General features: G+C 47.3%; 2 protein-coding genes across 14 annotated transcripts in view; one reads left to right on the top strand and one right to left on the bottom strand.

Moving 5' to 3' along the window:
* CLCC1 (chloride channel CLIC like 1) overlaps positions 1 to 18477 on the top strand; it is a 40692-nt gene extending 22215 nt beyond the window's left edge. For 4 of the 9 annotated variants that reach the window (XM_045027291.1, XM_045027290.1, XM_045027288.1 and 1 more), the window contains exons 12-13: positions 1276 to 1590; positions 4725 to 6719. In XM_045027291.1, coding sequence (XP_044883226.1) covers positions 1276 to 1590; positions 4725 to 4772 — 363 coding nt within the window. In that variant the 3' untranslated portion in view covers positions 4773 to 6719. Of the gene's footprint in view, positions 1 to 1275; positions 1591 to 4724; positions 6720 to 17607 lie in introns of those variants that run through there. The other 5 variants (XM_045027295.1, XM_045027293.1, XM_045027297.1 and 2 more) reach the window with 5 other exon arrangements.
* Positions 5813 to 23350, bottom strand: part of GPSM2 (G protein signaling modulator 2) — a 60799-nt gene continuing 43261 nt past the window's right edge. For 4 of the 5 annotated variants that reach the window (XM_045027283.1, XM_045027284.1, XM_045027285.1 and 1 more), the window contains 6 exons: positions 22931 to 23060; positions 21716 to 21786; positions 19048 to 19224; positions 17590 to 17746; positions 17219 to 17436; positions 5813 to 6116 (listed from right to left, as the gene is read on the bottom strand). In XM_045027283.1, coding sequence (XP_044883218.1) covers positions 5940 to 6116; positions 17219 to 17436; positions 17590 to 17746; positions 19048 to 19224; positions 21716 to 21786; positions 22931 to 23060 — 930 coding nt within the window. In that variant the 3' untranslated portion in view covers positions 5813 to 5939. Of the gene's footprint in view, positions 6117 to 16786; positions 16848 to 17218; positions 17437 to 17589; positions 17747 to 19047; positions 19225 to 21715; positions 21787 to 22930; positions 23061 to 23350 lie in introns of all 5 variants that reach the window. The other variant, XM_045027287.1, reaches the window with a different exon arrangement.

The raw sequence follows: 23350 nt of genomic DNA, 5'->3' as shown, positions 1-23350 counted from the left end.
TACTGAGCCATTTTCATCATAAGCCAACAACAGAGGTGAGGAGAAGCAATCTTCCCTTGCACAGTCTCTGTTGTCTCCCAGTCTCAGTGATTAATCAGGGACAGGACAGGGGAGCCCAGGCCTGCCCTCTACTCCGGGCTCCAACCCAGGGACCCTAAAATTAGCAGCTATGGTAGCTGCCTTTTTGGAAATAGGACGTGTACAATTCCCTGGGCCATTTCCCCACAGCAGCCCCCACTCAATATCTCCTTCACCGTTACCTCAGGGCCTCCTTCCTTGCACCTGATATGGATTCATATGGCTTCATTCCTCCAACAGCATGGCTCCCTCCTATAGCTCCTGACACCCACGCCTCACTGACTAACTGGGAGGCTTTTAACTCATTCCAGCCAGCCCTTGATTAGCTTCAGGTGTCCCAATCAATCTAGCTATCTCCACTGCCTTCTAGAAGGATCTTAATTGGCTCCAGGTGTCTTGATTAACCTGGAGCAACTGCCATTTGGTTACCATGGTACCAGGGATTTGTTTAGCCTGGGGCTAAGGTATCTGTTCCTCACTACTTTACAGTAGCCATCTGGCCTTGCCCCATCACAATGCACTAACGTCTTGTCTTGCAAAAGGCTATATTTAGTTGCAAATCAACATGTTTTAATAGTCAACGTAATTGCAAATCAGTCTTCAGGAAAATAACTAAAAATACAATGAAAATGGGTTTAGTTTCACACCAGCTCTGGTTGGACCACATAATAGAACCTCTGCAGAAAGTGGCACTTTGTACTTGAGAGGACTGAGCTAGAATTAGCAGGGACTGTTGGAGAGGATTGCACCAAAAAACATGTCTATCCTCCAACCAGCTCAGACTCATACTGACCGACTAATGGAGAGCAGGACACTGTGAAGTCCCATTGACTTAAAAAAATGGGACAGTAAAAACCTGAAAATATTTTTTTCAATAATCTTTTAGTTACAGTAATCTTAGGGGTTGTAACAAAAATAGGTAAATTTGTTCAGACACATTAATTTAAGTTTGTTCCTAAACTCTGTTCCAAAGTAATGAAATTTTGTACTTTTTAAAAACCACTTTGTCAACTTGAGTAATTTTCTGAAGTAGGAAAGCTCTTGAGAAAATGGTAAATCATGTACTGAAATTTCCCCTTTACACACTATTGTGTGGAAATGCAGAGATGTAAATGTATCTCTGTAGAGAGAGAGAAGAAAACTGCAAGTTGCAAAAGTGAACACTTAATACTTAAGGAGACAGTGTCTTTTCTTTAGGATTTGTGCTATGGTGCAGGAAAATCGGTTGCTACATTAAGAGATTTTAAAAGTCCTGAGCAGGAACCATCTCCTTCACTTCCTCCAAGTGACAGACAGCACTGGGAACAAATAAATTATAGTGCAGGTGATTCAGATGCCAATTACAGAGGGAATGTTGGTCCCCTCAGTAGAGCACCTTATGACAGAGGAGATGCTCTCAGAGAGAGAGAGGTTCACGTGAGACTTCAAAATAGCTACAGAAGTCCTGAAGTTCTGCCGGCCAGTGATATACCAGATGCACAAAGAGAAGAGCATCACAAGGTAGCATCCAATGTATGTTAACGATTGTGCATTTTAATAGTTATTCAAGCTAAGCCTAGGACAATTTTCACCTCTACCCCGATATAACGCAACCCGATATAACACGGGTTCGCGTATAGCGCGGTAAAGTTCTGACACTCTGCTCTGAGCAGCGTGTTAAGGGGGCTGGGCCGGGGCATTGGATAAGGGGCAGAGGGTCTCGGGGACGGTCAGGGGCTCCCCCACCCCAGGGTCTAGGAGGCAGGAGCTGCAGGGAGGGGGCAATTTTGGGGGCCTTGCAGTCCTAGAGTGGCCTGGGCAATTAGCAGGGGGCCAGGAGCAGCCTGCTCTACTTCCCTCGCCCCAGCCATGTCGCTCAGGGGAGGGGGCTTGGGCGAAGGGATCCCCTCCCGCACTCACCGGCAGCGGCGGAAGCGGAGCAGCCCGGCCCCAGCCCGCTCTACTCTGCCAGCTCCCAGCTGCGGCGCTCCACTTCCCACCGCAGGTGAGTATGGGGGTATCCTTTCCCCAACCTACCCTCACTCACCGGCGGTGGGAAGCAGAGTGCTGTGGCTGGGAGCTGGCGGAGTAGAGTGGGCTGGGGCCACGTTGTTCCGCTTTCCGGCGCTGCCGGTGAGTGTGGGGTGTGGATAGTGGTCGGAGCAGTCAGGGGACAGGGAGCAGGGGGATAGGGTAGGGGGTGGGATCCTGGGGGTGATTAGGGACAGGGGTCTCTGAAGGGGGTGGTCAGGGAACAAGGAATGGGGGGGGGGTCAAAGCAAGTTTGATATAACGCAGTCTCACCTATAATGCGGTGAGATTTTTTTGTCTCCCGAGGAACGCGTTATATCGGGGTAGAGGTGTATTTAACTTAATGGTACAGATTTGTTTTTATAATTTTCATGTTTAAAAAGGTGGTGCACTTTAACTAAGTGCTCTCTCTAGAGCAGTTATCTGAAAAACCAGTGTTTTGTCCCCCTCCAGATGTTCAGAGACAAATTCCTATATGGAAAGGCAGGCTGTAGATTAAAGCAGACCTACAGCAGGGGTGTAAACCTTTTAATCTGGCCCTCAAGCACCTACCGGGGAGCTCCCAGCAGCAGTGGCATGGCAGGCATGTCTCCCCTCTGGCTCTTACACATAGGGACAGCCAGTGGGCTCCACATGCAGCCCCCACCCCAGCTCTGCAGTTCCCCGTCACTGGGAGTTGTGGGAGCCGTGCCTGCGGCCAGGCTGCATGCAGAACTGCCTGGTCGCACTTTTGCATGATGCTTGAGGTGAGCGCTGCCTGGAACCTGCACCCCAGCTTGCCAAACCCCCTCAGTTCCCTGGAGCTCCCTTCCACAGCCTGACCTCTTACTTTCTGGCTCCACCCCTAGAGTCGGCACCCCCTCCCACAGCCCAACCCCCATTTTCATCAGCATTCATGGCCTGCCATACAATTTCCATACCCAGATGTGGCCCTCAGGCAAAAAAAGTTTACCCACCCCCATCTATGGGGAAATAACTAAAACTACACATACAAAACAAGATCAAAATTGGTTAGATTTAAACACACCCACCTTGGTATAATTTATTTTGACTTTCAGAGAACATTTGATAAAGTCCTTTACAGGAGGTTACTAAGGCAACTTTGTCATGGGAAGAGAGGCCAAGATTTAGATAGGCTAATTTTCAGCATTGTGAAATGTTATGTGGGGTGCAGCAAGGTTCTCGATTACTCTTTGTATTTAACATATGAACAAGGGGATAACTAAGTTGAGAAAATCTGCAGATACCACAAAATACTTAGGTTCCAGAGGCATCGGCGTTTGCCTAACAAACTCAGCGAAAGGGGTAGTAACACTAGCTTACATTTAAAAAGAACAGGAGTACTTGTGGCACCTTAGAGACTAACAAATTTATTTCAGCATGAGCTACAGCTCACTTCTTCGGATGCCCAGAATGGAACACACAGACAGGAGATATTTATACATACAGAGAACATGAAAAGGTGGAAGGATGCACACCAACAGGAAGAGTCTAATCAATTGAGATGAGTTATCATCAGCATCAATAGCTCAATTGATTAGACTCTTCCTGTTGGTGTGCATCCTTCCACCTTTTCATGTTCTCTGTATGTATAAATATCTCCTGTCTGTGTGTTCCATTCTGGGCATCCGAAGAAGTGAGCTGTAGCTCATGCTGAAATAAATTTGTTAGTCTCTAAGGTGCCACAAGTACTCCTGTTCTTTTTGCGGATACAGACTAACATGGCTGCTACTCTGAAACCTAGCTTACAATTGTCAGTTTTATCTATGACATTAAAAGGCATAATTTGAACTCCTCATACATGGCTGTCAAGAAGAGTTGGGTGTAATTAGTCTGTTTTGCAGCTCAGTTAAAAAACATTAGAATGTTCAAGAAACAATACAATGCCATATTAAAAACCAGTGGTACATCCTTTAGAATACTGTGAATACATGAATACTGTATACATGTGTGGTCACTTCATCTGGAACTAGCGAGCAGAATTAGATAGGGCCAGATAGTTTTAATCTTTAGACAATGAACTAGAAAGGGAGACTGTTCTAGAAGGAGTGTTGCCATGCCCCCTTTCTAAAAATGTGTGGTTTGCTCTCTTACAGTACAAAAGTAAGCTCTTCAAGGGCCAGTTATAGCTCCTGGCCCCATTGTAATATTAAGGGGACACAATGAAACTAACTTCAGTGATAAACAGGGAATGGGGTTTTGTGCTACATAATCTAGTGACAGTGAGTTGCAGAAATTAGGAAGCAACAGAATTTTATAGATTTAAACCTGTTGAATAACTGCTGGTGTCAAACTGTTTCAGAGCATAATTCCAGCTACTGGGTGATGAGCAGGTTATTCTAGAGCTGTCTGAGTGGGATTTGTTGATTGTTGTGCACCTTATAAAGCATGTGGCAGTGGTTGCTGTTAGATAGCTGAGCCTCTGATCTAACCCAGTACATCAATTTCTATTTTGCAAAACTTAAATAAAATTTGCCTTCTAACATGGGACCCATGGATAATGCATTTTTGAGCCCTGTACTGAGATGGTGGTCACTTCACTGGAGTAATTATATCATTTTGGGGAGGAGAGTTGAATGTTTTGAACTGCGGGATCCACTTGCTCTTTGTTAAACATTTAAACCTTCTCGTTGCAGGAACAAAGTCAGCAGCCTGCTGTTGAAGCTCTTCCAGGAACCCCTTAGTTCCCTGGTTTTATCTTCCTGATGCAATGGAACCCCAGTGTAGGTGAAAGTGCAGCAATTAAAGAATCAGTAATTTATCAATGCCAGGTGGCAAGTGAGACACTACCTATTGCTTGCCCCTTAATCAAGAAGACTGGATTCCTAGTGAATTCTCATCCTTCAGATTTTTATTCCTTATGGATCAACACTACCCCTATGAAGCTGTTTATAAAAGTCTTGTGATGGAGTGCTAGGCAAATGTATGTATCTCAAAGTAAACCAAGCCTGGTTGTAAAGCAAGAGCTTATTTTTGCATTTAAATAAAGTAGCTTTTTAAGAAAAGTGGCCAGCATGTGAGATGTTCAATTTAAGCTATGAGAAGCCAGCACTCTTGGTGTTTAGGAGATAGAGTAGAAAGTGTGTCCTAAACTAAACTGGAAATCATTTTTTTCTGAATTCAGATACCAAAATAGCTCATCAGAACAAGACTTTTACTGACCCAAGTCTGCAGCGTGATTTTTCCAATCCCAGTTAGGTTTTCAGTAGTTTCCATGCACACACAAGAGGAATAACTAAGCAGTCTGGGAGAGAATTTATTCCTCAGTTTGTGGGTTTAAAAAAACAAAACAAAACAAAACTGGTATAAAAATGTCCAGGGACTACCTGATCATTCCAGGAAAAGGAAACATACAAATTGGGAAAAAGTTTTTTTAACAGGACATATAGAACTATGAAATTTGTATTACTGTTAATTTAAACTGCCATAAACTTGTACCGGTTTAATCAATGAAGCAGAGTACCTTAAACACTACATCTTACTGATCACAATGCTATCCACTTCAGATAGTTAGAAGAAAGTACTCAGTGACTCATTTCAGCTTTGACATACAGTTAATCTCTAGCAGTAGTGGCAACTGTAGACTGTACCTTTTGCAGAATACTGATCACAGGAATGTACAACTGTCAATTTACTAGCACTATTTTTAAAAAGTAAAACTATTTACACAATACACTTTGAACTGAATATCCAAATGTTATTAGTGCTACAAAACCCTTTTTTCCTTTAAAGGCATATTGTCATTTTCCCTTCAAACAAAGGAAAGTGACAGATTCTTTGTTAAAAATTACAGTACAATCTGACCCCCTAATCTTTGTGCTGTAGTTGAAATTCCAACAAGGCTTCTCTTTCTAAAAGTCTTCGGTAGGATTTGGTCTCTTTATACTGGAGGGTAAAGGGACTCTCTGTTCATCCATTCTCTTGGCCTGTGATCTCAAAATAAGGCTGAAGAAATCTTCATCAGGTACAGTTGGTCCTTTTGTGGCAGTTGATGGTGGAGCACATCTTTGATCATCTAATCTGGAACCCTAAAGATTTAGCAAGAGATAAAAATTTAACCAGTGCCTGTCAGAAGCTCATACAATGATACGCTTACTATTTCATTGTTAATATTCTGTGTTTTCTCACTGCAGAAAGTTTATTTTTATGCACAGGAACAGATTCATTAAAAGCCATCAGGATTTCTTTTTAATAAAATTATAGTAATATTGCATCTAGAATACTGGCATAGTTAATAGTAAGGGTATATAGCCTTACCCAGTGAGCAGGCAGTTCAAACTCCTCCCTCCCCTCTAGCAGTTTGATGGGAAATACTGTAACATACCCATTGAAGATGTCTCATCAAAAACATCCTGTATTAGATTTGTGTACTAAGTTAACAATGTGATTTAGTTTCTGGTGAGCCCGTTGAGGTGTGAGTAGTAAGTGTTAAAAGAATAACCTTTTTTGCAGGGGAATATTTTGTATTCCTATTTTCTATCTATATGGAAACTAGACTCTCCCTCATCCTTATTAGTGCCATTCATCCCTTACACGAGGGCATGTAAGAGAGCATTAATTTCCATTCTCAATTTGATTTTCTGTATTTGACATCACTCCTATAGTTAATAAAGTAGAATACAATTGCAAAAGGCTTCAGCTATGTGTTTAACTCTGTAACTCAGGAATAAAATGGAAAATCAAACAGGAGGGGAATGGAAAAGACGGTTACTCACCTGTAGTAACTGTTGTTCTTCGAGATGTGTTGCTCCTATCCATTCCAGTTAGGTGTGCGCGCCGTGCGTGCACGGCATCTCGGAACTTTTTACCCTAGCAACCCCGGCGGGCCGGCTGGCGCCCCCTGGAGTGGCGCCGCTATGGCGCCCATTATATACCTCAGCCGGCCCGTCCGCTCCTCAGTTCCTTCTTGCCGGCTACTCCGACAGTGGGGAAGGAGGGCGGGTCTGGAATGGATAGGAGCAACACATCTCAAAGAACAACAGTTACTACAGGTGAGTAACCGTCTTTTCTTCTTCGAGTGATTGCTCCTATGCATTCCAGTTAGGTGATTCCCAAGCCTTACCTAGGCGGTGGGGTCGGAGTGAGACGTGGCGGAGTATAATACCGCGGAGCCGAAGGCTGCGTCGTCTCGAGACTGTTGCACCAACGCGTAGTGGGAGGCGAAGGTGTGGACCGAAGACCAGGTGGCCGCTCGACAGATGTCCTGGAGTGGAACATTGGCCAGGAAGGCGGCCGACGAGGCGTGCGCCCTTGTCGAGTGAGCGGTGAGGCGGCATGGCGGCACGCGAGCAAGCTCGTAGCAGGTCCGAATACACGCAGTGACCCAGGAGGAAATTCTCTGGGAGGAGACCGGCTCACCCTTCATGCGGTCGGCGACGGCCACAAACAGCTGGGTCGAACGCCGGAAAGGCTTCGTCCGCTCGATGTAAAAGGCAAGCGCCCTGCGGACGTCCAGGGTGTGAAGCTGTTGTTCCCGAGGCGAGGTATGCGGCTTCGGGAAGAAGACCAGGAGGAAGATCTCCTGGTTGAGGTGGAAGGCCGATACCACCTTGGGGAGGAAGGCCGGATGCGGCCGAAGCTGTACCTTGTCTGCATGGAAGACGGTGTAAGGTGGACCCACCGTTAGTGCGCGAAGCTCAGAGACTCGTCTCGCGGATGTAATGGCGACGAGGAAAGCTGTCTTCCAGGAGAGGTAGAGCAGGGAGCACGTGGCCAAGGGCTCGAAGGGGGGACCCATCAGCTTGGCCAGGACGAGGTTCAAATCCCAGGTCGGGGCAGGACGCCGCACCGGCGGGTACAAGCGGTCCAGGCCTTTAAGGAAGCGGGAAACCATCTGGTTGGAGAAGATGGACCGACCTTCCAGCGATGGACGAAAGGCGGACACTGCTGCCAGGTGAACCCTCAATGAGGAGACTGCAAGACCTTGCTCCTTAAGGTACCAAAGGTATTCGAGGATGGTAGGTACCGGAACTACGAATGGATTCAGGCTTCGCTGATCGCACCAAAGCGCGAACCTCTTCCATTTCGCGAGGTAAGTGGAGCGAGTGGAAGGCTTTCGACTCTCCAGCAGGACTTGCTGAACTGCCACGGAACAGTCCCTCTCCGCGTGGGTCAACCACTCAGGTACCAAGCTGTAAGATGGAGGGACTGCAGGTTCGGATGGCGGAGTCTGCCGAAGTCCTGGGTGATGAGGTCCGGCCACGACGGGAGGGGGATGGGATCCCGAACGGAGAGCTCGAGCAGCAGGGTGTACCAGTGCTGCCTCAGCCAGGCCGGCGCTATGAATATGACGGTGGCTCTGTCCCTCCGAAGCTTCAGGAGCACTCGGTGCACGAGTGGGAACGGAGGGAAGGCATAGAGGAGGCGATCCGTCCAGGGGTAGAGGAAGGCGTCGGACAGGGAGCCTGGCGAGCGACCTTGGAATGAACAAAACAGGTGGCACTTCCTATTCTCCCTGGAGGCGAATAGGTCTATCTGGGGAAACCCCCACCTCCGGAAGATTGTGTGGACGACATCTGGACGGAGGGACCACTCGTGGGAGAGGAACGACCTGCTGAGACGGTCGGCCAGCGTGTTCTGCACTCCCGGAAGAAAAGACGCTTGCAGGTGAATGGAGTGGGTCACGCAGAAGTCCCACAGGAGCATCGCCTCCCTGCAGAGGGGGGAGGAGCGTGCTCCGCCCTGCTTGTTCATGTAGAACATTGCTGTTGTATTGTCCGTGAACACTGTCACACATCGGCCTTGCAGGTGGGGGCAGAAAGTTTGGCAGGCTAGACGGATAGCTCGCAGCTCGCGGACATTGATATGCAGGGCGAGCTCCTGGGTCGACCAGAGGCCTTGGGTGTGGAGATCGCCCAGGTGAGCCCCCCAACCGAGCGCCGAGGCGTCCGTGGTGAGCGTGGCGGACGGGCACGGAGGGTGGAACAGGACCCCGGCACACACGATCTCTGGGTCGAGCCACCATCGGAGGGACTCGAGGGTCGCGCTGGAGACCGTCACCACCATGTCGATGGGGTCTCGATGAGGCCGGTACACCGACGCGAGCCAGGACTGGAACGGGCGGAGGTGGAGTCGCGCGTACGCGGTCACATACGTGCATGCCGCCATGTGGCCCAGGAGGCGGAGGCAGGAGCGCACCGTCGTGGTCGGGAAGGTGACTAGGTCCATGATGAAGGCGACCATCGTCTGGTGGCGGGCGCGAGGGAGACAGGCCCTGGCTATGGTGGAGTCGAGGACCGCTCCGATGAACTCCACTCGCTGAGAAGGAATCAAAGTGGACTTCTCGGCGTTGATGAGGAGGCCGAGCCGCCGGAAGAGCGACCGGATCTCCGCCATCTGGCCCATCACGAGTTGTCGAGACTGTCCACGAACCAGCCAGTCGTCTAGATACGGGTATACGTGGATCTGACGACGGCGGAGGGCTGCGGCGACCACCGCCATGCATTTGGTAAAGACCCTCGGTGCGGTGGAGAGACCGAACGGCAACACAGCAAACTGGTAGTGGGTGTTGCCGACCACAAATCGGAGGTAACGTCGATGAGGGGGATAGATGGCGACATGGAAGTAAGCGTCCTTCATGTCGAGGGCGGCAAACCAATCTCCCGGATCCAGAGAGGGAATGATGGTCCCCAAGGTGACCATGCGAAACTTGGGCTTGAGCAGGTACTTGTTCAGCTCGCGAAGGTCCAGGATAGGACGTAGCCCGCCTTTCGCTTTGGGGATAAGGAAATAACGGGAGTAGAATCCCCTGCCCCGCCTGTCTTGAGGCACTGCTTCTATGGCACCCACGCTCAACAGAGTCTGGACCTCTTGTAAGAGGACTTGCTCGTGAGAGGGGTCCCTGAAGAGGGACAGGGAGGGTGGGTGGGAAGGCGGTATCCCGACTGGACTGTTTGCAGCACCCAGTTGTCCGTTGTTAATTGGGACCACGCCGAAAAGAAATGGGAAAGGCGGTTGTAAAATAAGGGGGTAGGATCCGGTAGGGAGAGAGATGGGCCGTCCTCGAGCGTCCCATCAAAAAGCAGGCTTGGCCCCCTGGGGGGCCTTGGACGCGGCCTGCCCCTGGTTCCGCCGATTGCCTGACGGACGACGGCGGTTCTGGGCCGGTCGCCGGTTAACATATGGCCGATAGCGCTGTTGGTAGCGGGAGGGTTGCGGCCGGAAGGGCCTGCGCTGCATCGCCGGCGTGTGCATCCCGAGCGTACGGATGGCGATGCGACCGTCCTTCATGGTTTGGATCCGAGAATCTGTCTTTTCGGAAAACAGACCCTGGGTGTCGAAGGGGAGGTCCTGGAGGGTATACTCCACCTCCGGCGGCAGGGTGGAGGACTGCAGCCAGGAGATGCACCTCATCGTCACGCCGGATGCCAAGGTCCGAGCCCCGGAGTCCGCGGCGTCGAGGGCGGCCATGATAGAGGACCTGGAGGACTTCTTTCCCTCGTCCAGCAAGGCCGAGAACTCCTGGCGGGATGTTGAACTTCGCCAGGGACGTCAGAATATCAAAGACGTACCTGGCGAGAAGGACCATGATGTTTGCAATCCGCATTTGTAAGCCCCCTGCGGAGTAGACCTTACGGCCGAGCAGGTCCATGCGTCGGGCGTCCTTGGACTTGGGTGCAGGGGCAGGTTGGCCGTGCCTCTCGCGGTCGTTGACGGATTGAACGACCAGGGCGTCCGGGGTTGGGTGGGAGTAGAGGTACTCATAGCCCGTTGGGGGGGCTGAGTACTTACGCTCGACCCCGCGTGCTGTGGGTTGAATGGAAGCGGGGGTCTGCCAGAGCGTAGTGGCGTTTTTCTGAATTGTCCGTACAAAGGGCAACGCCACTCGGACAGGAGCGTCCGCGCCCACCACGTTGGTGATCGGGTCCTCGTCCTCTTGGACCTCTGCGACAGGGAGACCCATGGCCGTCACCACTCGGCGAAGCAGGTCCTGGAAGGCCCGAAGGTCAATGGGCGGGGGTTCGCTGGCCGCAGCACCTGCCACCACCTCGTCCGGCGAGGACGATGAAGATATGCCCTGCACAATTGGCTCAGGCGCCGGGGCTGTTGGTTGAGCCTCCGCTGAGTCGTGCGGTGTGGCTGATTGGCGGTCCGTAGGAGCGGAGGGCTCGTGCGGAGGAGAGGGAGGCGGGCGGCTAACTGTCGCCTCGGGGACCCTGGTCCCGGTGGTCACATCCCGCAGAGGAAATGGGATGCCCTGCACCTCGTGATGCGCCCAGAGGACCCAGTAGCCCCACTGTTCATGATGGAGTCCTTGCGGGGTCGGCAACCGGTGGGTGGTGTCATCCGCACCGGAGGCCACCGATGCTGGGCGGGATGGCCAAGGCGGTGCCGAGGCGCCAAGGGATTGAGCCGCTGAAGACGGGAGTCCCTCCGCCGACGCAGGTCAATAAGTGTATCGCCGGCGGGACGGCGATCGTGACCGTCGGCTACCGCGGTGCCGGGAGCTCGACCGGTGCCGGGAGCTCGACCGGGACCGGGATCTGCGGTGCCGGGAATGACTCCGAGAGTCGCGGTGCCGTGAACGGTGCCGGGATGGAGACCTCCGGCGGTACCGACGGTACGGTGACCGGGACCTGGATCGGTGCCGGGAGTGCGACCGGTACCGAGATTGAGAGCGGTACCGGGACTCGGACCGGCGTCGGGATGGTGCTCGGTGCCGTGATGAGGAGCGGCGTCGAGATCCCGAACGACGGGACGGCGACCTGCGTCGGGACCGGGAACGGGACCGGGACCGGGAGCGCGTTCCGTGCCGTTCGCCCAGAGAGGGGGGCCGTGTCATTCTGGCTGGTTTCCCCGCTGAGACGACAGCCCGCACCGGCGGTGCCGGGGGCCGGAGGCTCGGTGCCTCTATGAGCCGGATTAGCTCACGCGCGGAGGAGAATGTCTCCGGCGTCGATGGCAGCCTTGGCTCAACCACGGTCGGTGGCGGGGAGCGTGGCGGTGCCGGACTCGACGGCGCTTGCGGTGCCGGAGTCGAGGGCCCAGGGCACGTTTTACGCACGGTCGCTGCTACTCGCGCGGCGTCCTCCGTGCGGGCCTTTGCCACTGCCTTCGCCAGCTGTTGTTTGGCGGAAGGCGAAAGCGAGCGGTGCCGGGTCTTCTTAGCCGCCGGCTTAGGTACCGGGGCCGCGGTGCCGGAACGGCTCGGTGCCGCGGGTGCACTCTGCACTGATGAAGCCCTCGGTGCCGGCGCGGACGGTGCCGGGGGTTGGAGGGACGCCTCCATAAGGAGCTGTTTTAAGCGAATGTCTTGCTCCTTACGGGTCCGCGGCTTGAATGCTGAGCAAATAGCACACTTGTCCGTGTGGTGTCCTTCGCCCAGGCAACGGAGGCAGGAGCCGTGAGGGTCACCAACCGGCATAGGCCTCTGGCACGCTGCGCAGGGCTTAAAGCCCGGTGCCTTGGGCATGAGCCCGCACCGGGGAAGGGAAGGGAGGAAATACCCCCCTTATCCTTACCTAAAATACTAACTAACTACTGAACTAACTATACTAACACTAAACAAGCTATGTACAACAAGAAGTAGCGAGAGCTAGGGTTGTGGAGGACAGAGAGCACTCCACCGTTCCAACTGGCCGTCACGGGCGGTAAGAAGGAACTGAGGAGCGGACGGGCCGGCTGAGGTATATAATGGGCGCCATAGCGGCGCCACTCCAGGGGGCGCCAGCCGGCCCGCCGGGGTTGCTAGGGTAAAAAGTTCCGAGATGCCGTGCACGCACGGCGCGCACACCTAACTGGAATGCACAGGAGCAATCACTCGAAGAAGAAGAAGAGAGATTTATTTAAAAAACATTAAACTAAATGCCACAAACAAACCTGTAGCAGGATCCTTTGAGGATTAGTTCATGTACAGTTGCATCTTACATAAAAGATGAAGAAGCAGTTAATTCTGGCTCTGATCCAACTCCACTGCTAGCAGTGGACAGGTGGGTGGGACCCTCTAGTTTAAATTTTTTTTAGCTACAGATTCTCTTGTTTTGCTATTTTCACTTAAAAGCACAGTAAAACAGATTGAGCAAACTGAAGCCAGATAAGCTTTACTGCTTCACAGTCGTTTCTGTAAGTATATCTGTATTGGCTCCTGCCATGCACTTTAGTCATTTCTTACAGCAGTCTTATAACAGATCATCATAACAGATTTTACATTCTACCACAGACTGCCTAGGGAGGGTGTAGAAGCTCCTTTACTATAGGTTTTCAAAAGGAGGCTGGATAGCCATCCGTCTTGAATGGATTAGACAACAAAGCTTGCATCTATATGACCCTTGCCGTCCCTTCTAACCTTATGGTTCTATGATTCTGAGGAGACTGTTTTACATCCCTCCTTCTCTGGCAGTAACAACATTTAAAATGTGCCCAAGTAGTGCTGGACTAAATAGTAGTAATTTTCCTAGCACCAAATTCTGCTGTGGATTTCATCCTGTGCAACCCCCATTATCTCCAACAGGGGGTGTAAATATTTTCCTCACACTGGAAAAACCCCAAATCATTTTCTTGGACTAAGTGTAAGACCCCATAAAGGCTTGATAAGAAAAACACCTGCACCACCTTAAATATATCTGCCATTCCAACATGAAAGTACACATTATACAGAATGGAAAGCAGGCAATTCTACAAAACACACACACCATCAGTAGGAGTCACCAGGATACTAGCTACCTATTATACTTCTTCCTTCCTCTGGATACAGGCACATTTTTACCAACTTATTTTAAAGCATCTAGCCTATTGCAATGGTTTAACTACAGCAATGTGCTGCTGTACTGACTGCACAGGAGTGTGCAGTTATTTTTAAAACTGAATAGAAGTCTACACAATATCCTCTAACTTTATTTCCACAAACAGCCATCAGTCTGATGCAAAGTGTGGCACTTCTGTGGCTACTGCGACAGATTTAGGGTAGAATTCAGGCTCTTCAGTGTTAAGAAAAGGAACTAATGATTACATTCCATTTAATCCTCTTTCTGTTCTGGACCCAGCCTGACCTTTATTTCAGATCACTCATGTTAACTAAGTGGAAGAAATATTTCATAGCTTCTCTGTATTAAAAAGTGTTGTCCTTATGAGGTTCCAGTTTTGTTAACTAGATCAAGACAGATTTCCACTGAGACTGACAGCTGTAATCCATTAAAATCCTTCAACACCTCCTTCAATGGTTTTGTAAATTTAGTTGTTCTGTATAGATTTTCAAGTGAAATACATACCATATTTTAATCAAAGTCCTACTTGTACTAAGCACACACTTATGATAGCTAGATGCAAGTATACAGACGCAGTCTTCCTCAGAGTTCCAATGAGTATTACAGGGAAGCTGGGATATCAATCTTCTTTTTTCAGTCAGCCACCTAACCAATTAAGCTTAAGGCTAATGGTAGTAGTGGAAGAATTTTTCATCTTTCACAGAGTGCCTTGAGACTGTACTGGACTTTACCTCTTAGCTTGGTTTAGATAGCATAATGTACCCAACCATACATCACAAGTTAAGGAGGATTATAGAAGAGAAGTTTGCATTTATTAGTTGCTATCTGAGCAAGTGGCAGAGACCTTGTAATACTTTGTTCTTGAACAGCATCTTCTGCCGCTTAGAAACCAACTCTTCTTTTCAGCTATATATTGTGCATTAAGTGGGAATATTTTTCTTGTATGGAAGCTTGCAGCTACTATTATGTTGTTTCAGCTTCAATCAGCCATCTTGCATTACTGGCACTGTTGATTGTTTTAGTTATTGCTTTAATTTTCTCTCTCACTTGTAAATATAATGAAACTAGAAGTTTAAATCTGTCTGAAGCATTTCTCCCTGGACATCTTCAGTCATTCCTTTTAAAAAAATCACTAATTTTGTACTAAATTAGATGCAGTAATGTAGAAACAGGTTGCTACTTTATGAAGTTAAAGACTGCTATAAAAACTGGAAAGGGGACGGTGCAAGTACATATATTCAAACCCCTTAGCCGGGACATTTTTTTCTCTGCCCTTTTCAAGGTCGAAGGCAGGGAAGATGGGATCTGCCACAGCACCCTAACCAGCTTCAACACCCCTTCATGGACTGGTAGGGCCACTTTGGAAGGGGCCACTGCAGCTAAAATGTCAAACAGGCTGTCCCTGGGCTCCTTGCACTCCTCCACCTCCAGCTTGTGGCAACCTGTTTACGGAGCTCTAGATAAACCCTGAAGTCGTATGGTGGCAGTGGGTTGGCAGGACATGCGACCTCCACATCTAGAGACGATGAAGAAGAGGCTACCACCATAGGAGGGGCTGGTTCCTCCTCCACTACTGGGGTTGCTTCCACTGGGACTACTGCCAGGGTCCTGATACCAGGTTGCAGTCTGAGTCCAGCACCAGCTGGGGCGGCACAGTGGTTCGGCTCTTGGATACAACCAAGGATGACAGCTGGGAGTAGGAACCTGGTGTCAGAGGAACCCCCACAGGTTCCAATGTTGCCATTGCACCAACCACTGCTCCAGTGGCCAAGCATCTGCAGAAGGTCTGGTGCCAAAGTCTGATGTGAAAGGCTGATGCTGGTGTCTCCTTAGGATGGATTCATCCCCAGCCTCTGATGAGAATTCCTGCCATGGAGACCATGGTGGAGCCATTGCCACGTCTGCCTGTCGGCTATGACAGGGGAGCTGGAGACGTGCTGTGGAGCCAGTGACCATTGACATGGGACCGTGGATGTGTGTCACGAAGAGGGGATCAGTGCTGTGAAGCTGGAGTCCAGTGGCGTGTCAGAGACCATTGAGGTGGGCACATGGAGGGTCTTTCTCTGGTGGGGGTCACCGTCAACAAGTCTGAGGAAGCCAGTTGGGGATCTCAGGGCATGGGCAGCACCAGAGGGGACATTAGATCCCTTGCTGCCTGCAATGCTTCCGGTGTCGATGGGGCTCACAGGTGTAGGGTGCCCTGACTGCTCCCAGGAGTCAGTGTTGAGTCCTGGACTGGGCTTGTTGCCCTGGGTGGAGTCACCGCCACAGACTGCAGCTCTGAGGAGGACAAGAGGCCCGGCACGGGTATCACCTTGTCAATCACTCCCCACCTATCCCTCTTTGGCACTGGGGAGCACCCTCTTTTGCTGTCCAGTTTCTTGTGCCTCTTCCTTGGCACTGAAAATGGTGAATGGTGCCGGGGGAGTACTCTGTACCCAGGCTGATTGCTCAGTGCAAAATCAGAACAGCACAACTCCAAGGTCAGTCTAAGGGCTGCTTCCATTAACAGGGCCTTCAAACAAATGTCCCTGTCCTTTTGTGTGCATGTCCTGAAGCCCTGCAAATTTTGCACCCATCCTTAACGTGGGCTTCCCTGAGGCACTTTAAGCAGCTCGAATGGGGGTCTTTCACTGGCATGGACTTAACGCAGGCAACAGACGGTTTGAAACCCAGGGACCAGGGCATGCCCTATTCTTATGACAACATCCCGATATGGGACTGCTATCTACCTTAACTAAGTACAGCTAACAACTAAACTTTTAACTATATACAGAACAACAAAGTCCAAAACCCACTGGAAAGCTTGCAAGGCAAGAAACACTCCAGCAACCGTCCCGTGCAGTAAGAAGGAACAGAGAGCGGGGGGGGGGATGGCGGCCTAGCACCGCCCCTTATACTGGCACATAAGCACAGGCTCCAATAGGGCCAGCCCCTACAGCTACCACTAAGGAAAAAACATCCAGCAAGTGTTCATGTTGCGCACGCATACCTACCATGGAATTGACATGAGCAAGCAGTCAAAGAACCTCGATGTACTCATCATTTCAGTATATTCTGAAAGATTCAATAGGAAGTTTCATTCACATATTGAATTTAGAGCCTAAAATTTCTAGTATCAAGAGTCTTACTGATGTTGAGTGTAAAGAGTGCAGTGACATAAGTTAAAAACCTGGAGAGAGAATTCAGTGAGGTTTTATTCAACTCTGCAAATATTACAGCACCTAGCACTTTTAGAATGCTTTTCATATATCAATTGCCAAGTGCTCTACAGATCTAGACATCCCCATTTTTGAGATGCAGTAAATGAGGCCCTGTGGGGGCAAATTACATGGACACCCAGTTCTTTTGACCCTCAGTGTAATGTAATAGCCCCATCCCATGTAACTGAGCAGCATTTTTTCCACATACCGTTCTTACTGACTTACTTGACATTTTATTAAGATATCAAAGAAGTCATCATCTGATTCTCTGTTGTTGCTGGTCATTAGATGGCCAAGGACTGACTGACTGTTGTGCTGATTGAGACGAAGCCCAGGTAAATTGCTAAAGCTGGCTCGTTGATCATCTAGGCGGCGGCTCTGTGAGCTTGCAAGTAGATCTAAAAATTCATCAGTGTGCGGTGAGACCATGGAAGTAGAAAAGGCTGAAGGTGGAAGGAGAAAGCGAACAAGTTAGTCTGGAAATGTGCCTTGGAACAGTAAATCTTGTGTGTTAGAACAGTTTAAAAGACTGACATCAACCCAAAACAGAGGCACGTGATTTGGGTAGATTTTTTCAAACAATCAAAAAAATGTACATTTTCTCATTGTTTTAGGTGGGGTGGAGGATGCTGCTGCAGCTGTCATTCTGCTCTTCTCCTGGAAACAGCATCTCTGATCATCCATCCTGTTGCTTTGAAACCGGCTCAGCAAGTCAAAGAACCCTTCATCTCCAGTCATATCAGGACTGTTTTTCTGAAAAGATAGGCAAGAGAGAGTCAGGGAAACGTTGGGTTACAATTGTCCCCTATTAAACTGTAATGCAGAAGCCGTGGCAGTTTAATCCGGTCATGTTTGATATTTGGATATTGTTTAAACACAATGTTACAATGGAAGGTGATCAAGTCAACAAAACAAGCCCACTTGTGGAAGATCTTTTAAAACAATTGAAACGTGAGCATTATATGGCAGAGTTAGTAGTCACCAGGAAAATAAAGCTGCCAGGTATAAGTCAGAGACATGTTTCCAGTTGCTGCTCTAGTTCTTAATATCACAATGAGATTCTTTCCTCTGACCTTGATCAAGTTAACTTAATTTTTTTTTACTTCACTTCTTTCCAATTTAACACGAAATTGAACATATATATGACAAAGCTAGTTCTGTACAGTAACTCCTCACTCAACATCATACGGTTAAAGTTGTTTCGTTGCTGCTCCCACCCTCTGCCTTGGAGCTGCTCCCAGGAGCCTCCTGCTTGCTGTTCAGGGTGGGGCAAGGAGAAAAGGGGTGCTATGTCAGGGTGTCCCCCTCTTCTCCCCTCTCCCGTACCTCATCTCCAGGGGGGACGCACATGGAGAGCGCTTGCTGGCAGCTGCTGTCTCAACTTGATCTACTTAAAAAGGCAATGTATTTACAGTGGGCTCAGCGTACCTAAAGGGGCGATGCGCGTCTCAACACACGGGTGTGTGTGTGTGTGTGTGTGTGTGTGTGTGTGTCACACACACACACAGTGAGAGTCTCTGTCTCTCTCATCATGCTGTGTCTCCTCCCTCCATTCGTGCTGCCTTGTAGAGTATGAGGCTACATTAACAATGTGTTAACCCTTTAGGGCTCAGCCAAGTGCTAGTTCATCATTTAGCAGTAAGGCATTCCCCTGGGAAATATCCCACCCTCTTCCCACCACCTCAACCAAACTTCACAATTATCATTGCTGTGTACAGTATTAAACTGTTTGTTTAAAACTTATCTTGTTTGTGTGTGTGATAGGAGTCTTGTCTGGCGAAAAAAATTCCCTGGAACCTAATCTCCCCTATTTACATTAATTTTTATGGGGAAATTGGATTCGCTTAACATCGTTTTGCTTTAAGTAGCATTTTTCAGGAACATAACTACAACGTTAAGCACGGAGTTACTATACTTTAATCACTTTTTTCTGATCAAGTGAACAATAAGAACTAAAATTAACACAACTCCAGAAACGAGCACTCATTTGTAACTCAGAAATTTTCACCAAGCAAACAATTAAACCTGTTTAGGCTTTAGTTTTCCAAACATACCCTCTGAGAGCTTAGAAGTCGATGATCAATAGCATTACTAGCATCCTGCAGAACTTTGGAGGATGTGCCATTTTTGTACTTTTTGCCTTTTAGTCGATTTACAAAGTGCAGCTTTGCTGAAGGTTTGGCAACCAGGGGTTTCTGTTTAGCAAGAATGTCACTGTTCCAGTTCTGAATCTAAGAAAACAAGAGTCAGATGAAACAAGCCTTCTTTACATATGCTTCTGCCTATCATCTAACTAGCTTCACTTCCCATCAGTGAAGAATCTCTAGATTATGTGTTTCCTTTTCAGTAGATGGATGAACAAAATTTAACTGTTAGGTTACATCACCTGACATGTGACTATGGAGTCCTTTATTATCGCTAATATACAATAGGAAATGAGCTCAATGTCAGTGAATGAAAGAAAGAACATTTCATTCAGAGAGAGTAATAGAATTAAAATCTTTCAGTACTGTCAGTGAAATTTAGAACTGTAACTTAAGCTGTAAATAAAAATGCTAGAGCATTTTTTAAGTAAACTTGTCTTTTCCTCAGAAAGTCAAACCCCTTAACATAAGGAACATAAGAATGGCCATACTGGGTCAGACCAATGGTCCAATCTAGCCCTGTGTCCTGCCTTCCAACATGGCCAATGCCAGGTGCTTCAGAGGGAATGAACAGAAAAGGTAATCAGTAAGTGATCCATCCTGTGTTGCCCATTCCCTGCTTCTGGCAAACAAAGGCTAAGGGACAACTCAGCACATGGTTTTGCATCCCTGCCCATCCTGGCTAACAGCCATTGATGGATCTATCCTCCATGAACTTATTTAGTTCTTTTTTTAACCCTATTATACTCTTGGCTTTCACAACACCCTCTCGCAGAGGGTGACTGTACGTTGTGATGACATAGGAGCCTTTTAGAGCTTTTTCACAGGGAAGCTGTGCAGCTGAATTTTAAAATCAGACTTCTCCCTTGTTACATATATGCCAGACAACAGTAGCAGCATGGCTCTGAAAGCAGAGGTGGCTGCCAAAACAGAAGGATATCAGGGACCTAAGTTTGGTTAATGCTATAAGGCAGATTCCTACTCAGAGGTCAGTGTGCCAGTATTTTTTGCCCTCTTGACATAATTATGTACAGCTGCATTAGAAGCTTATAAAGACTAAACAAATATTCTGGTTCTGACAAAGCCATTCATTGGCTGTCACTAACGCCTTCTTATTTGTACAGTCTCTTCATGTTGGATATTCTAGCCATATCTTAAGGTCTTTCAGATCCTCTGCTTTTGGCCTTATCTAAACTCCTAAAAGCAGGCTCTGAAGCTGGGCTTTCCCCCCCATTATGCCTTTGGAACCTCATCCCTCAATTAAACTCCTCCTCTTGAGTTTATAAGTGTAGTATTTCAAAGGAAATCCTTTGTTACAGCTATGCTATGATATGTAGTTTTGGTTTCTTATAAAGGCATCTTGGAAAACTCTCATTACACAGTACCCCAAACTATACTGTCACATACCTTTTAAAAATATAGGTCCTGTATCACCTAAGCAACAGTTTAAGTGATCAGAGTGGTAGAGGATAAAAAACTTCAGCTGGAACTAGCTGAATGTTCAGCAGTACATTGTGGGAGATGCAGGTTGCAGGCCAAACTTAGGATCTTGTATATCAGTCCCAGCAGGGGCTCAGAGTACAAGAAGTGACTTAAAACTTCAGCACCATCAGTTGCCCAACATATCAGTCCTGGAAGAGATTTAACTCTCTTATCTGCAAAACTAGTGAACAGATTTGAACTATTGGAGGAGATGGGGATGAATAGTGTCCCAGGATGGAGGTTGAAGAAGTAGTTCCAACCTCCTATTAAAATCCTTTGGGAAACATGGATTTATACAAAATTGTCAACTTGGCTCGTGAGGCAAACAGATTAATTTTAGATAACTCTTGTCTTGAGGTTAAGGTACATCACTACTAGTCAGGAGACCTCTGTTCTATTCCCAGCTCTGACAGACTTTCTGTGTGACCTTGCAGTGAATCTTCCAGTGCCTCAGCTTTTACATTTCTAAAATATATCTACTTAACATGGATGTTGAAAGGCTTAATTGTTTGCAAAATGTTCTGAGAGCCTCAAACAAAACACACTATAAAAATGTGATATATAAATAAAAATATGAAATTGTTTCATAGCCGAGGAATGATTGCTCTAAGATCTATGGACAGCTTCCCTTTCATTTTATTCTGAATCACTTCTTGACTACCCAGATAAACTGAAGCTCTTAGGGAAAATACACACTCCCTACACACTTCTGATGTGTACTGCAGATAATAAATTCTACATTCCTGAGAAAACATCATCCGGTAAACCATTACATAGGACTGACTTTGCTACTATTGTGCTTTTGATCATGAATACTCTTTGCCACAACTAGTTATTGAACATGTCTCTGGCTTCTCTAGATTTGTATTTGCTTGACACTTCCTTTCATTGATCAAGATTTTACTAGCCACTTCTAAAGTGGTTAGTATATACAATTTCTGATTATCTTGCCCTAAAACCCATGCTCCTATAATTTGAATGAAGAATTTATTTGGAATGATATACGTTAGGCATTTCATAGCACTGGTTCACTGAAAGCTATGAAACATTACTGCAATTCTACTACTCAGAACAGAAAGAAAAGAAAAGTGGCAACCTTTTCAGGTGTTAATTTCATAAGTTCCATGTTTTCCATACTGTGACGGCGGCCTACTCTGGATCTTGCACCTTTGGGAAGAGATGAAATAAGACTAAATAAGTTGGTTGCCTATGAAGAGGAAGGATGCATTTTCTACATTTCAAAGCTATGTTGTGGTATATACCATCTAAGGTTTAAGATGTGGTAATTTTAAGTTCCAAAATGATATAGTAAAAAGTATTAGCATGGAGTAAACATCTGTAAAGTACCCAGGCTGAAAACACTTGCTTTTGTACTTGAGAGTTTAAGGCTAATTACCTTAAAACACAAATATAGACTGTCTCCTTGCAATAAGATTCTTTGATCCAGGAATGCTATGCTCTGGCATCAAAATACCACACACTTTCTAAAAATAATTGGCATTACACTACAAAGTCACAGAAGATCAGCTGAGTTTTGAAAAGGCTACACAACTGTGGATGGGGAGCAGGGAGAGAAAGGTTTGATTAGGGAGCTTAGACAGAGGAACATCAGAAGAGCCCACGATTTTTGTTGTAAGCTCCCCAATGCCAGTAAGAATGCTATGGAGAAAGGAGGCAAGGCAAAACCTGTAATCTGGTGCATAAAATCAGTCTTAACTCAGATATTTTTTCTTAAAAAAAATAAAATAAAATAAAAGCTGTTACAAATATGTAGCCACAAAGACAAAATACAAACAAAAATCGAACTTTGTCTGCATTCTTTCCAGCTCTATTAAGATGCATATAAATGTGGCTTTACTTTTTTATTTTTTAAAAAATGGGATTGTCTTAAACATTTTTTCCTCTAATTTGGAAAAAAGTCAGGTCCTCGAACTTCCCTCTTTATTAGAAGACTGACATTTTTTGGAGGATCTGCATAGCAACATCAGCCTCTCTTCTCCCCTTAAATGAAGTGGTTGGGGAACGTTCAGATTTAGACCATTCAACTTGTGGAGAGGGACAGCCTGTGTTGCAGGCCTGTCTGATACCATGATGCAAGTCTTCCAAACATAAAAAGGTCCCTTTAGCAAAACAGAAAGGCCCAATATTCCAAATGGAACGAGCAGATTTTTTTTGGGGGGGGGGGGGGGGGGAGAGAAGGGAGATAGGAGCATGAGAAACACACATGCAAAAGCCTCTGAACACAATAAAGGAGCAATCATTTTTTCCTCTCAACTTCAGCTAAAAAAATATGCTGGAAAGAAGCACTTACCATTCAAACTATTATCTACAGCATGGATTTCTGACATCATGGAGTTGTTTGTGCTGTAGCTTAGACCAAGCACCATTTGAAGATCTGAGAGGTTAAGTCTAGCTGTTAATTCTCCGCTTCTATCTCCTACCTGCAACCAAGTGCATTTGAATATATTTATTTGGTTATTATTTATTTCCTCAAATTTCTAAAAATGTAACTACTGGTATCAATCGCATGCTCTGAGCACCTATCCCATGAATCAAAATCAAACACACAGCAAGCATGTGTGTATATAGATATATGTGCATATGTGTGCTCTCATTTTGCAATTGTGGTATACATATATACATCTCAGCCCACAATTGCAAAATGAGAACATGCTGCTTATGGATTTAAAGTTTCTCTTCAACATCTTAAAATCTGGTGTGCATTTAGGCA

Source organism: Mauremys mutica, chromosome 8 (assembly GCF_020497125.1).
Source record: "Mauremys mutica isolate MM-2020 ecotype Southern chromosome 8, ASM2049712v1, whole genome shotgun sequence".
Taxonomy (NCBI): Eukaryota; Metazoa; Chordata; order Testudines; family Geoemydidae; genus Mauremys; species Mauremys mutica.
The sequence above is the reverse complement of the archived record's forward strand: the minus strand, read 5'-3'. Positions and strand labels throughout refer to the sequence as shown.